Below are 15,564 nucleotides of genomic sequence, written 5' to 3' on the forward strand. Positions count from 1 at the left end.
CTTCCCCATTTCTCCCCCAGACAAAAATGTCCTTGGCCTTTCTCCTATCTACAAAGAACTCCTTCCCAGAATTTTGCTACCATTTTTGCACAGTAAATCCTTTTGCTCACCAAAAGGGGGACCATTTCAACTCTAATATCTCAAGAAAATGCCAACCCTGTTCATGCCAAGAGATCATATTATAAAGGAAATGTACGGAACGACCTCCTAGAATTTTGTGAAGAAGAATTTATTGCTCTGAAGCATACCTGATGGGTTTCAGTTTTATAAAAGTTACAAATGCAAAACTCCTTGGCAAAGACCTCAGTGATACTAGTATATAGAAAATATTTCCCACACACACACTTTTCCTGGAAAGATCAGGCATTAAAAAAGCCAACAACATGCAATTTAGTGGCTCTTTCACATGTCAGCTCGAACAAAAGATGCAAAGATGCCATCTTCTTGAGCCAGGAGATTCTCAGGCGTGTCGTTTTCCAAAATGATCCCTCGTTTCATCACGATGACCACATCTGCAGTCAAGATGGTGTGGACCCGGTGCTGCAATGGAAGAAAAGGCCTTTCTGTCTTCCATTGTATCATTATCTATTGATTTCAGCCTTCCCCAGCATGGTGCCCTTCAGACATGTTGTATTACAACTCCCAGCTTCCCCCAGCCAGCTACAGGGAAGGCTGGTTTATATCATCAGGGTCTTAGTCCTGGGTTCATAGAATTATCAGGCCACTGGTGCATGGTGGAGGACCACATGTGCTGCTCCACAAACACACCCAAATGCGACATGTCACACTGGTGCATCATACAGAGGCACCTGTATGTGTGAAGACCCAATTTTTACATTCCCCTCTCCTAATTTGAGGAAGGAGAATAATTCAAACCATGTTTTTGGCTCTGTGTGGAGTGTCCACTTCACATATTTGTTTATGTGTATCACTACTAGGAATGTTGGAGAAATCTGTTTGGGGGGTAGAGTTCAATGAGTTTTCTAAGGTTCCCCCGCCCACCGGACTTTGTTTCAGTTCCTCCTGCAGTGCCTGACTTAGATCTGCAATGAGTTGGGCCAGTTCACAGATTTTCCAGAAATTTTGTGCTGAGGGAGGAGGTTCTGTAATTTGCACAAATCGCTGAGCAATTTGCACAAATCTCTGAGTAATTTGCACAAATCTCTGAGCAATTTGTAGACGAAATTGCACAAATCACAGCCGAAGATGTGTAATTCACACAAATTTGGCCACACTTTGTGCAAATTGCTCAGAAAATTGCACAAATTGCAGAACATTCCAAAAAATGCACAAACAAGTTCTCAGAGTTCCGGGAACAGCCCTCAGCTCAGCTCACAGTTGCAAAGCAAGTCATACATGCTGCAGAGCATCAAGCCAAAACAGAACTGGACTTCCCAGCAACGGACATCCCTAATCACCACCCAAGGAAGTGTTCAAACAGAATCTTAGGGATGGTTCATACATGCACATAGATAACTTTTTTTCTTATCTCTTGATGAGAATCTGCCCAATGTGGGAACTGATTCCATTAAAAAGCAGCATGTTTCAAGTAACACTGAGTAATATGAAAGAGCTATCAGAGCAGGTATTATTAGTTTAGAGAACAGTGTGGGCTGAATCACATTATGGATTAAGAGTGTGTATAACCCGTGGCCTGGTGAGCAGTCACAACAGCAAAAGCCAAGTGCGGGTTGAAAACTAGGGCTTATTTTTTCAGAGCACACCTTAGCATTTTCAAGTTACACTTAAAGCATCTTTGGTGTACACCTTAAAAGAAAGTAATGTGTGAATCGACCCACAGCAAACCCTGGCAAAACAATGACAGACAAGTGAACATCCTGAGGAAGGGAGTTCCAAAGCTCTGGAGCCATTGCAGAACAGGCTCTGCTGTGCATGGAAACAAACCTGGCATTCACAAAAGTTTGTACAGGCAGAACCGCCTCATTAGCTGATCTCAAACTTCCGGGTTGGGTGGAGGTCATGTGAGAGGAGGTGCTCCCTGAGATACCTAAGACTAAAACTATGTTAACTAAGACTATAATAAGTATTTAAGGCTTAGTTGTAGTTTTATATGGAAAAGATGCAACTACAACTAAGCTCTAAATACTTATCATAGTATTTAGGCATGAAACATGCCTCCCCATTTAATACAGAAAAATGTGCCCTAGAATTAAATGTTTGGGAAACACTGATATCAACTGTCAGAATGCCCCAGGCAAAAAAGATACCAAGACTCAGAGCTTGAACCAAGGAGAGAAGCAGATAGAATTAAAGGCAGTTATACCAGAAAGCCAGAAATATTGCAGGAATCCTGGGTTGGGAGTATCTATTTGTTCATCTTCACCAAAGTGGTGAAAAGGCCGCTCTCTTTGAGGAGCAAATTAGCAGCTGTGTCGCACTCGACAAGTACACCATCAGAGAGGACTAAGACAAGGTCTGCATCCAGGATATGAGAGACCCGGTGCTGGAAGGAAGAAAAGAAAGAGGGAGAAGGAGAGAAAGAAAGATGGGAATAAAAGGCAAATAACAGAAAGAGAAAGCCATGTGAAGAACAGGAAAGCTTAATAAATACAGACCATTTTTAGTGAGAACTGAGAGAACCACAGAGAGTGAACATAGAAGTATAAAAATCAGTACGACATCTATATAGGAACCCTGTACGGTAATATTTATTCATTCCCATAATCACCTCCTTTAGTTTATTGGATGTGTGTTATACCCCAATCACACACAGTAACACCTAATTCATCAGGAAGGGTGCTGCAGACCCGGTGGCTTGGAAGTTGTGAATACTATATATCAGGTGATCATATGTGATAATCCTGCATGCATATAAGTTGCTCTGTGCATTCACACTGGGAAGCTGAATTGGCTGCAGTCTCCCCAATGTGAGTAGTTGCAGCAGATTGGACGGTCTTAGGTTCATCATACATAATGATCTACATGCAGGATCTGCACAACTTCCTATGCGAAAAAGACGTCCTTATACAGATTTGGAGTCCACTAAACATTCTGGAGCAGTACCAACTTATGATTCTAGTTGATTTTGTTTCCATCAGACCTATCATGCTATGCAAAACAAGTTTATCATCAGTTGGGAAGATGTGGAGAGGAGAGCCACTGTGGAATCACATACTTACAGCTATTGTTACCACTGTGCGATCTGCAAAGGCGGTCATCACAACCTTCTGCAAAATGTTTTCCTAGCAAATAAGGGATGCAACAGTTATTTAATGACCTCATGAGTAGAGTTGCATATTGTATGCCTTTTCCATGAGTTGCTTTCCATGTGGTATGAATGGATTTTTAGCATACCTACAGAATCCTCTATTTCTGAGGCTTTGCATTGCTGTGTTTAAAAGTCACCCAAGTTGTACAAGAAGACAGTCATCCAAACTACCCATACAGTTGCATCATGAGTGCCCCCTGTGTGGGTCACTGCATGCATGTATCAGGCCTGAAGTAGGAGGTGGAATTTAAAGTGAGTTGACAAAGATGAAATCTTGTTTCCATTAGAATGGGGAGAGATGGGGACGCTTTTTCATATGAAGGGCTGTTGACCTTTGGAAAAATGAATTGGGTGCTGCAGTCAATGATGGGAGAAGCCAGATCCAATGGTGGGTGGAGCCAGAGCCAGATGTAGGTGGGGCCAAACCCCAAAGTGGGCAGAATTTGCAGCATTACAGGATTGCGTAGCTGTTCCTCTCTTTGTGCCATTCCATCCCTTTTCTACCACTTGTCAACACACACACAAAGAGGATGAGGAAGTGCTTCCCACAGGGGTGGTCCAGAGAAGAAGACTGGACCTGGAACATTTGGAGAGCTGGATGACACTGAGGGCCCTTTATCCACAGGTTCCCCACCCCAGCCTTAGAAGAATGCTTGGGAATCACCAGTCTAGGAAACATAGAGCTGTATGTAAGGAGCCAATTAATCCAACCCTCCTCTTTCCCCACATTGCCAAAAGTAGGGATGGCCAATATCTCCAATTCGGAGGCTGGATTTTCCCTGGCTAAACTGCTCAGGGGACAGGTGGCCCTCTCATCTGGAGCTGAGGTCATCAGGGCAATGCACTACCTTTTCTGACCTGGGAGGTGTTCAGCAAGAATACTTCACCATTTGAGTCTTGAGTGAGAATTGGTCTGAGTTTTGGATATTAATATAATACAATGCTTCATGATTCCCCACACCTTGGACTTGGAGGAAAAATGTGTCAACTGGAATAGTGCCTTCAGAAAAGTGTATTTTTTTTTTTAAGAAAGCCTTTTTGCCTAGGGAAATGTACGTGGGCAAAGCAGCGGGAGGGCAGTGGCAAATTACTCACTGTGGCCATATCGATGGATGCTGTGGCTTCATCCATGATGAGGATGCTGCTCTTGCGTACGAAGGCTCTGGCCAGGCAGAACAGCTGCCTCTGGCCTACGCTGAAGTTCTCTCCTCCTTCAGTGACTACAGCATCTGGACAAGAGAGTTAACAGAGTCACGAATTAGAGCAGTGGGCAGCACTGAATATGCTTTGAGCCAATTCACATTCTTGTTTTTTACATGACAGCCTAAGACTTCTTAAAGTGTATAGCCAAAAGTGTAATGTGTGAATGAGTGAGACAAACAGGAGATCAGAAACTCATGGATCACACAAGCACGCTCACCAGAGAGCCAGGATTGGCTGCAACTCCTTATCAAGCACGATCGGTCATAAATTGAGGTTTGCAACAATGTCATGTGTGAAACGCCCTTTGTAACATCAAGCAGCCAAACCATTGCTCTGCATGTCAAAGCACTTGTTTTTAATTGAATGTGTTGGTGGATCTAAATTAGTGTTATACTTCATTCAGATATACGCACCTAGACCCCCTGGCAAAGACTTGACCATGTTCTTCAACTGGGCGATCTCCAGAGCTTCCCAAAGTATATCGTCTGTACATTTGCACTCGGGATCCAAGTTAAAGCTAAAGAAATGGATATGAACAAATGCTCAGTGGTTCTATTGAATGTGCCATGCACCCTTGTGTACTGCTCTGCAAACCAAGTTGGAAGTAGGTTTTGTAGCTAAATTCATCCATTCAGGAAACACTTTGCTCCTGGAATTCTACCCTGAGGAAGACTGGGGAACAGGCCTTGGGCACTGACGCTCCCACCCTGCTCCTGACTCCTTTACTACTGTGATGTGAATGGATGAACTGCAGTGACCACAAGTTTATTTGAAACTGGGGCTTCCTGATTCACTTGGTACATTTTCCCCAAGTTGAGAACATTAGGGGAGAGGTGAGGGAGAAGGGGAGAGAACAAGCAAACCTGAGGCCTATTCTTGACCCCTCTCTAGGGTGAAATATGTGATTTGAACATGCTCAATGGAAAGAGCATGGAACAAAATAACTCACGTTCTGCACCAAAATAAACACACTTTGTGCCCAAATGTTCAAACTGTGATCCAGAGAGCTCTGAATAATTTGTATAAAGTCTTGTATAAAGCTTACTTGGCAAAGACTTTGCTCTGCAAAATTCCCCCCTCCCCCCCGAACCTGACCATTCTCTTCCAACTCCCCCAGTGGCATTCTGGTGGACCCTCCCAGTAAGATTCTCCAAGTTCACCCCAACCACCACTCTGTCCCTAAGTCCCTAAGGAAAGTGAGGCAGCAGGATGGGGGAGGAGAACCATACCCTAAGACCTATGTGTATGAGGAACCTTTCATGATTTAAAGGCCAGAGCTGAACAGTTTAGGGCTGGCCTGAAATGCTCCCCAGTTCCACAGCCCTGTTCACAAGCCGCACAAGTGTGTATGGTGGCGGGGTGTGTGTGTGGGGGATTTGGTAGATTTTCAGGGGCAGGGGCAACATTTGAGTGTGGAGGCTGAAGCTTATTGCTTCTTCCAGTCACTGCTTCTTCCAGTGGCTGCCAGTTGGCAGCCACCATTTCTCCCCTATCACCCAGAAATACAACATGATGATGTCATGTTGCTCTGACAAGAGCTTTTGGGGTGTGAGGCTGTCACCAGCTGGTAGCCTCCATGAGGAGCTCTAGCGGCCATGGTAAATTTTTTCCCATCACCTTGGCTTTTGACCCTGCACCCCTAAAAACTGACAGGGCTTTTGGTCCCTATTTCACACACCCACATCTACTTCCATTCTTACGAGAACTTCCGGCTCAGCCCCAGAAATATTGGGATAACATTCAGATCCTAGAATCTGCAGCTCTAAGATTCCAAATCTAAGGTGAGGATAATCACGCAGAGAGACAAAAGTCCTCTTTGGTTCGCACCCCAGCCTGTTGAAGAGCTGGTACAGTGTGGTGGTAAAGAGTATGAGAAATGATGATCAGGGATGTCCCTGATTCAAATCTTAGCTCTGCCAAACACTTGTCGGATCAGATGAGCTGAGGCAAACCACTCTCTCTGAGCCTGAAGCCCATCTCTGTAGTGGGATAACAATAATTTTGGCTTCCTTGTTGTAATGGCTTAGCTACTTAGCTACGGTATATGGAATGTTCTGTGCACTTAGGGAAAGCACTAGATACAAGTCTAATACCCCATCTCAATATGAGTAGTCATGTTAATTGCCACGTAGGGGCAGATGGGAGTGGAGTGGAGTGGAGCGGGGAAGCAGGAGTCTATGGCACACTGCTTTACAGTGTGCAACACATCGGTTTCCCTAGGAATGCTCCAACATGTGGCTCTGATCTCTGATCTGATGGGTTTTCCCTAAGGGCAAGCATATAACCTCTGTCAGGCAGATGGGCGGCCTTTGCCTTTGTTTCCGGCACTTTCAGGTGGAGGATGTTTTGGGTTCAGGATGGCAAGACAGATAGGGTTGTGATGATCCTCAGTAGTCTAAACAGCAGACCAGGGGGACTGTCAGAGTGGAAACTGAGCCAATAGAACCCCAGAGCAGTTCTGATTCTGAGGAGGATCAGCTATCCATAGGAGAGGAGCCCGCTCATCCCTCACAGGCACAGCAGCTGGCAGAGATTCCTTCTGCCGGCATTCCTGAGATAGATAGTAATCCTGGCAGTGAGAGAGTGCGGGAGGGGGGCTTGCTAGACGGTCGACGCAGACGCAGGGAGCGACGAGCGATGGAGGGTGCGGAAAGGATGCGTAGTGACCGTTTGGCGCGCAAGCAACGGCCGCCTCCCATGGACCCAAGGAAAAGAGGGAGGATCTCTCCCTAGCCCATAAGTTCAGGGTCTTCAAGTGACTCTCCTTCAAACGGGGACCAACTGCCTACCCGGAGCATAGGCCACTCTGCTGTTCATTGCTTAGTCGCTGGTGATTAGCATCTGAAAGAGTCATTAAGTTGTAAAAGGATTAAAGCTTTGAAAAGAATCCTTTCGTCTGTGTCTTGAGTTGGCTATTGGAGTCTACTGAAAGAGGCCGCTAAGGCGCTCCTGACAGAGATAGTGGAATCAACGTACAGTTCAAACACGGCATTCTTATGCAAAAACTTTGAGCAAGCTTGTACCTGTGCTTCGTGGGTACTGCTTCCATATTTAGCAGTCAGATCTGCAAGTAACAGTATATAAACCTAACATCTGAATATGTTTTTAGCTGTACTTGGGGGAGAGTTGGATGAGTTTTATTCATTAAATATTCGCTAAGAATATTTGAAAATCCCTGCTATACAAAATTTCTGGGTCCACAAAAGTGCAGGGGAAGAACCCGAACTAATGAGCTACAAGAGGAAGAGATGGGGGAGAATTCTCTTTGGTCTATGCTTTTAAGCAAACCAACCTAATTTGCATTTCTTAGACTACTATGGGCGTTGGGACCCAGTTATCATCTGGATTAGACACTTCTCCGAACTTTGCAATGCAGTTCTCAGCTCAAAATCTGTGTACAAAAGTGCATATATTAGGGAACGTTGTGTAGAAAAGACTTACATTAGGGAAAACTGCATATGAAAATAAATGTGATTTTTCATGTGCTTTAAAATAACCCTGCAGACTGATGTGGAAATTGGACGGAAGACACGTATGACTGAATACATGTGAATACATGGAAATAGAGTTATTTATCCATCCCTAACAAGAGGAGGCTTTGGTTCTTACCGAATGGAACCACTGAACAATATGGGATCCTGAAGGATTATGGATAGCCTAGAGCGCAACATATCAAGGGGCAACTTTGAAATGTCAATCCCATCGATAACGATCCTTCCTGTTTGAAACAATACAGAAGAAAACAAGAGAGATGCACAAGAAAATAAGTAAAGGACACAGAAAGATTCTACAGCATCTGGAAACATGGCTGGGATCAATTAAGAAACAACCCAACAGATCCGTGGTGTCATCAGAGCAGGACTTTGGGGCAAAAGTCTAGGGCCCCACTGAGCAGAATGGGCCCCTAAAGGGGTGGGGGGTGGGGAATAAAACCAATAAGTCTAGAATCTAAAATAATGCAACTGGAGGGGGGGGAAACAGAAATAACCCAGTACAACTGGGAACCAGGGCTCTCTGATTATATGCACAGAACTATGCTCTATCTTCTGTTCGGTTTCTCAGTCGAGCTACAGTGTGATGGAATGTTAGCAGTTAGCTTTTACATAAATAAATTTTAGAGTCCAGATCTTTCTTGTATCTGCTGCTTCATAGATTTAGCACTCTATAGTTGAACTGCAATATTTAGTCTTATCTACCACATCCAGATGCACACCCCAAGATCTGCATACATTTTTGGTTTGTGTCTCATCTCCATTTTTCTTGTACGTTCTGGTGTAGAAGTAATAGTTCAACGCCCAAGCCAAAATAACAGGTATATGACGGTGAAAGAGAAATAAAATAGTAATCAATTAACCCTTAAAAAGTAATGGACACTGGAGGCAGATAACATATTGGCTGGGAATATGTCCAGTAGCAACAATGCTGCCCTGGATATCCTTTCACAAGGCATGGATGAAACTCGATTGAACAAGTTTTCTTCACTTGTGTTCCATATACTCTCGCTTGAACAACTGTACTTCTGTTGTCACAATATTACTCATGAGTTCGCTGTACAAGGCCAACAACTTTTCTGATCAACCAGCTTGCTTCTTGAATCTGCAATTAAAGCTCTATTCAATTAAACACAGCAATTAATTAGTCCTAATGAACATACCAGGAAAAACCTAAACACTTAAAGAGAAAGAGCCGCAGCAAAAGGCATGTGACACCTCCAAATCCAGATGCTTGCTCAGCCAAAAGGACAGAAGACTCTTTACTGATCCATCCCAGACCAAAATAGAATTAGTGACTTTTTGTTTTTTCCCTCGTCCATTTTCTTTTGTGCTTCCCATAAAGGAAATATTTTGATTCTACAGTACATGATTAATGATGCTACTCAAGGGATAATTTATTATGTGTTGGACATGGGAGCAGAAAAAAAGAGCAGCAGCGAGTGTAGCTGTTATTATCTGATGCGAATCAAACTCATCCGTGAAATAGGATCTGGCCCTTTTGTTTCTCGTCTGTTTCACTTCTTTGTTTCCGATGACTGGCTGTGTAAGCCTGTAGCTGACAAATTGGTACTAAACAAATGCTCAGGAGTAGTTGTATAGATTACAAAATAAGATGGAAAAGGCAGAGAAAGATCCTGGAAGGGAAGGCAAGCACCACTTCCCAAGTCAGTCCCGTGGGCAGCACAAACATCAAATCTATCGAGGCCCTGGTGGGCCACATAGGGCTGGTAGGTTGCTTTTGGCCTGCTCTTTCACAAACTGTACAGGCTCATCCTAAGTAGCAAGTACTTTCAGGGTGCAATCCGATGGGGATAGGCACCCACCTCCGAACTCGGAGGTGACCGCCTATCCAATGCAGGACAGAAGACGCATGGAGGGGATTGTTCCCTCCGCGCTTTTCCTGCCCTGCATTTGTGGCTAGACAGCCAATTTCAGCTGTCTAACCGCCTTCCCATGGCATGGGAGAGGGGGCTGCTTGATGACACATAGGATCTGTCATTCCAGCATTTCTGCCCTCCCCGCCCCAGAACACCCCCCGGAATGCCCTGTTTTGGCCACTGTGCACTCATCTTCCAAGCACGGAGCACAGGGATGTTCTGTGCTGCCTGTGAGGCAGTGCGGAAGGGGGAAGGTCGATTCTCCAGAAACTGACCTCGGAGCGCAGGCTCCGAGATCGATTCCTGGAAAAGCACATATCCTATGGCTGTCTAGCCACTGACTAGCAGCCATAACATTGCTCCCTCAATTACTTACCGTCAAATATGTCTACCATTCTGAAGAAAGCCAAGGACAGCGATGATTTTCCACTTCCTGTGCGACCACAGATCCCAACCTGCAAGATAAAGTTTGTTGTGGCTTTTTAAGTACTGCTGGGCTGGGGAAGCAATTTCAAAACTCGTGTGTTTTAATGGGAGATGGAGAAATACTTCCTGCGAGTCAAGTTTAGTTGAGCCTTGACAATGGAGTGGCCGGTGAAACCAGCTTGTGATACTTGATATACACATAAAAATCAAAATAAAAATGGTAAGCTTTGCTGGAACTAGGTAGAAAGTAAAAGAAGGGAGCAGAGGTCAGTATCCACTTCTGCACAATGCCAATAGCATTTGCTGGTGTGAGGGAAAACCCCGTTGCACCAGCAAACAGTATTGGCCTTGTGCTAGAAGTCGCTTATGCTAGCACAACATAAGTTGTATTAGCGGTAGTGTTGAATTGGATATTGCCCACAGATGCCTCCTCATGCTGACCCGCAAAGATCATGCGGCTGCCAGGGCTGTGTCCATGAGTACAAAGGCATATGGCACTGGGTAATCCTGTAGGGGTTGTTCATGTCCTATGTCTGTACTAAACACACACTAATTGGGGGAAGGATTATTACTCAGCAGTAGATCTTATGTGCTTAGCATGTGGGAGGCTCCAGGTTCGGGCCTTCTCATCTCCAGTTAAGTGGAGGACAGACCATAGCTCCATGGCAGAGCACATGACTGGTATGGAGAAAGTCCCAGGTAGGGATATCAGAAAAATCCGCATATGAGTTTGGATTTCTATGACTTCAACTTGTGGATTCCATAGCGAACTGGCTTTAGATAATGGCACTTGCACAAGCACACATTAGTGGTAAAAAAAATCTGGTTCTGTTAAAGAGCGGATGATGGAATGGAACGCCTGACAATCTGCAGATGGAAAGGATTTAACAAAATCTGTACTTCCCTAGTCCGAGACTCCATCCCTGGCATAAAGGTTCAGACCTCTTCCTGAGACCCTGGAGAGCTGTAGCTAGTTGGGGTAGAGAGTACTGGGCCACATGGACCAATGGTCTGGCTTATTTTAAGGCTGCTTCTTACGTCCTTTATGTGGACAGTTTACATTCCCTAACCATGTGCGCCATACCAAGTGAAATCACATGAAAACATTCTTGAAACCTCTAGAACAGCCATCAAGCTGAATGGAAAGAGTAGGATCTTCCAGTACCCCATATTCCTGACCTGGACCTTTAATTATTGGCCATGGCCATGGGACTTGAGAACAGAAGGTTTCCTCCCCACCCCATCTTCTAGCACAGTAAGCACCCTAAAAGAAATGTCACCATTTCACCAGAGTTCGGAAACTTATCCAGAATTTCAAGAATTGTCTGCTTTTCACAGAACAGAACTTGAAATCAAAGGAATTATGAACTGCGCAGTGGAGGCTGGTGGCTCCGATTTCGGTGGGGGTCAGAATCCATTCCGGGTTTGTCAGAACCAGCCAGAACTTTGAAGGAACAATCCAAGGTGCTGAACCTATTTTGGGGATAGGATTCAGCACCTTGGATGCCTTTTTTTTGTAGAGCTCTGGCTGGTTCTGGCTGAAACCTGGAATGGATTCACAGCCCCACCGAAATCGGAGCTACTAGCCTCCACTGGAACATGTCAAGCCAGCATTCAGAGATGGGCTAGAAATTCTATTGTTATGCAGAAAAGCAGAGGTGACTGAATTCTGTTCCTTGAGTCACCTACTGGTAGGGTTTTTGGTCTACTCAAAACAGATTTTAGCCTCTTTTCTATACCATGCCATCTGCAACAATGGTTATCCTTCATTTTCTTCATGGTAAGAAAGCCTATAAAGGGAGTAAATGTCAGGATTCCCTTAGCCCCCACTTTACTTCAACACCCAAACGTACACAGAGAGAGGCTTCAGTCTACAGCTTTTCATCCATTACTTCACAGGGTCATACAGATGCAAATTCTCAGAGACTCTCAGTCTACAAAGGAATGCCTTCAGGGGATTCAAATGGAATTTACGAGAGTTGCCTGCTGTTTGAAGAGGGAGGCGGTCTCACTAGCCTAACTTAAGGGGGGGAGGTCCCTCTCTTGTCATGAGGCCTCTAAGCATAGCTTTTCACGCAAGGCCAATCTGGTAGACCATCTAAGTTCCGCCTCTGCCTTCTCTCTCTTTGCTCTGTGCCTGTGCCTGGCATCTATTAGCTCATCTTCCCCAAACCCTGCCTCCTCCTGTTTGCTGCCTCTCCCAGGAGTGTGTGAGAAGGGACTCTCATGCTCACCCATCTGGATGTTTGTAACCTGAGAAGCAGGCCTACTCATATCTGGACTAGCCTGGGAAAACACCTCCCCCATGTCTGGCGGTTCTCTTTCAGAATCTGAACTGCTATCCCACTCCCTGTACTCAGAAACACTCCTGATAGTAAAATTATTTAAGTGTATGGAACCTTCTGGCCTGGTTTGATGTATGCTTTGACATGCTTGAGAACTGGCTTCAGATTGTTTTCATATCGGACACACAGATTTTCAATCTTGATTTCCCCTTCTTGTGGCCAGTCCTTGGGGACTTGAGAAATATCTGAAAGATGAACAAAGGAGTTGAAAGTAAATGCTTGGAAACCTTATTATTCATGCAATACAGTTAAACATGCAGTAAAAATCTTGCATCGCTCTCTGGTTTGTATGCATCATAAAGACACTCATCTGAAGCTGAGCTGAGCAAAATGTGAGGCAAAGAGCCCCCAGTTAATTAGAGGCTCTTGACTCGGCCATGTTTCATCTCAAGATAAAGTGACAATGCAGGTCTGTACATATTATGAGGAATGCAGATGGCAGGGCGAGGGATCACACCACCTACTCTGCTCCCCCACAAACATTCAGCATAACGTCTGAAAGTTAGTGTAGGCTCTGAAAGTGTAGGCTCTTGACACCAAATTGATGTTCCTGATTGCTCAGACAGAGCCTATGCTCATAGTGGAGCTGTTCAGACAACACACTAGCCCACACTCAATGACTGAGTGTGGCTTGTTGTTGAACAACAAGCCCTTATTATTGATGCCCTTATTTGCTGAGCCCTTATTTTCTACAACAAGCCACCTTGACAACCCATGGTCTGTTGTGAGGTTGTTCAGGGTGGTTAACAAGCCACCCTGCAGACATTCAGACAACATGCTAATCCATGCCTCAACAAATGACCCACAGTTCGACAACAAGCCAGACTCAGCTGCTGAGTGGGGGCTGGCGTGTTGTCTGAATGGCCTCATAGTTTGTATGCACACGTGCTTTTCCGTGCTGAGTGCAACTAAGGAGGCAGGAGTGAGGCCAATAGGCATAATTCTGCAACCCACTCTATTTTGGAGCTGAGTATTCTTTCTGGTGGTGGCTGGGGCAAGAGAGTAAACTGCTGCTCCTCTGGTCAGTGGATCAGGCCAGGTTGGTCTTTCCCTTGCCATGATGTTCTACCTAGGAGGCAGGGTGTGAAGGTTTGAAGCCTACAGAGGCAAGGAAAAAGGTCAGGCCTGGAGGCCTGGAGTTTTTTGTTCGGAGGGGGTATCCCTGAGAGGAGTTGTTTCATTTCTCCAGTTAAGTTTCATTTTCATTTCCCCAGTTAAGTTTGATTTCTTCAGGTTTGAAACTGTACCTTCGGTTTTGAGGGAGGAGGGTATATAAAGAGAGAGTAAAAAAGACCAGAGGAGTAAGAGCAGAGCTGGGGAGACTAGAGCCTGAAGAAGGAGCAGGAAGAAGCAGCCTAGAGAAGTCTAAGTACAGGTAGAGTAAAGGTACTTGCATTTTACAACTTTTATTTACTCTTAATGACTTTTGTATCACTCATTTCTATTGTGTAAATACCTTTAGTTGTAATTTGCTTGCTTTAATTTACCAGTAAACTGTTGTGGTTAAACCCTGTGTCTAGAGTGTCAATCACCCCATGCCTACAGCCTAAATCCCACATTAGTGGGAAGGGGAAGGTAAAATAAGGAAGGTGGGACTCTTAAGAAGGCAAGAGATCCTTAAGGAGTTGCTCAGGGGGTCCCAGTCATAACGTGAACCCTGACACAGGGGATCCAGGGCCACTCTCTCAGTGGCCTGGATCCCCTGACTAGTGGCAGAGGTCACAGTGTGCTTCCCTTCAGCTCTGCAGTTCTAATGCAATGTAATTATAAACAAAAATAGAAGCCACCTCTGCCAATACTGCTAAAGGAATGGGGCCAATGTCAGTGCACACCACTCTATCAAAAAATGGAGAAATGGCCCCACAAAGAGGGCTGTGAAACTTGGGTGGCCATTTGAGTGCACCTCAATATATGCAAGAGCATGCGTTGCCAATGTCTAAAGTAGTGTAGTACAGTCCAGGACCAGTCTGTTTGTGTGAATTGAGACTGAAAGAACTGGGCATGTTTAGCCTGGAGAAGAGAACACTGAGGGGAGATAGGATAGCGCTCTTCAAGTACTTGAAAGGTTCTCACAGAGAGGAAGGCCAGCATCTCTTCTCGATCATCCCAGAGTGCAGGACACGGAATAATGGGCTCAAGTTACATGAAGCCAGATTCCGGCTGAACATCAGGAAAAACCTCCTGACTGTTAGAGCAATACAACAATGGAACCAATTACCTTGGGCGGTAGTGAGCTCTCCCACACTGGAGGCATTCAAGATGAAGCTGGACAGCCATCTGTCAGATGACTTTGATTCCGCATTGAGCAGGGGGTTGGACTCAATGGTCTTATAGGCCCCTTCCAACCCTTCTATTCTATGAATTAGACTTTTAGTCAGCAATGATCTTATCCAGCTTTTCCCCAACTTGGTGCCCTCCAGATGCCTTGGATTAAACTCCCAGCATCCCCCAGCCAGCCATAGGGTTGTTGGAAGTTGTAGTCCAACACCAGGTTGGGGAAGGCTGATTTTATTACTTGAGATGGAATAGAAGGGCAGCAAACATTTAACATTGTATACATACTTTTGTGCCGTTTACTTATTAGGGGGGAAAAAAGGGGATTCTGACATCCTACCCATAGTGCCGTCGTAGTTCTCAGACTCCATGTTGAGAAAACTGTTCACTTTCTTCACTGCACCGATTTGCACTTCCAAGTCAGCCAGATTTCTCACCACCCAGTTCAAATAATTTGTGATCTGTAATATAACAGTATAATGGGAAAAGAATGAAGACAGTGGCATCCCTTGTTGTTCTTTTGTGGGATGGAAATGGATTGCTGGTTGCGCAATGTGACAGAGCGATTCATTCATACATACATTCATTCATTCATTCATTCACAAACTGTCACTTTTGAAAGTGTATACAGTGCTAATAGCATTGTAAACAATTTAGGCAGGCCTTTGGCATTTAGGCTGATTTGTAGCTGAGTTTGTCAGCGCCTTTTATTTCTT

The 15,564-nt window shown here is 44.9% G+C and overlaps 1 protein-coding gene across 2 annotated transcripts in view; it reads right to left on the bottom strand.

Annotated features, from left to right (window-relative positions):
- Nucleotides 1-209: 209 nt before the first annotated feature.
- Nucleotides 210-15,564, bottom strand: part of ABCC9 (ATP binding cassette subfamily C member 9) — a 141,704-nt gene continuing 126,349 nt past the window's right edge. For both annotated transcript variants that reach the window (XM_084811694.1, XM_084811695.1), the window contains 8 exons: nt 15,189-15,309; nt 12,629-12,759; nt 10,180-10,258; nt 8,042-8,150; nt 4,846-4,949; nt 4,325-4,458; nt 3,141-3,203; nt 210-540 (listed from right to left, as the gene is read on the bottom strand). In XM_084811694.1, the coding sequence (XP_084667820.1) occupies nt 403-540; nt 3,141-3,203; nt 4,325-4,458; nt 4,846-4,949; nt 8,042-8,150; nt 10,180-10,258; nt 12,629-12,759; nt 15,189-15,309 (879 nt within the window). In that variant the 3' untranslated portion in view covers nt 210-402. The remainder of the gene's footprint in view (nt 541-3,140; nt 3,204-4,324; nt 4,459-4,845; nt 4,950-8,041; nt 8,151-10,179; nt 10,259-12,628; nt 12,760-15,188; nt 15,310-15,564) is intronic.

This window comes from Heloderma suspectum, chromosome 7, assembly GCF_057233095.1.
Source record: "Heloderma suspectum isolate Gila_16-S chromosome 7, 16-S_ref, whole genome shotgun sequence".
Classification (NCBI taxonomy): Eukaryota; Metazoa; Chordata; class Lepidosauria; order Squamata; family Helodermatidae; genus Heloderma; species Heloderma suspectum.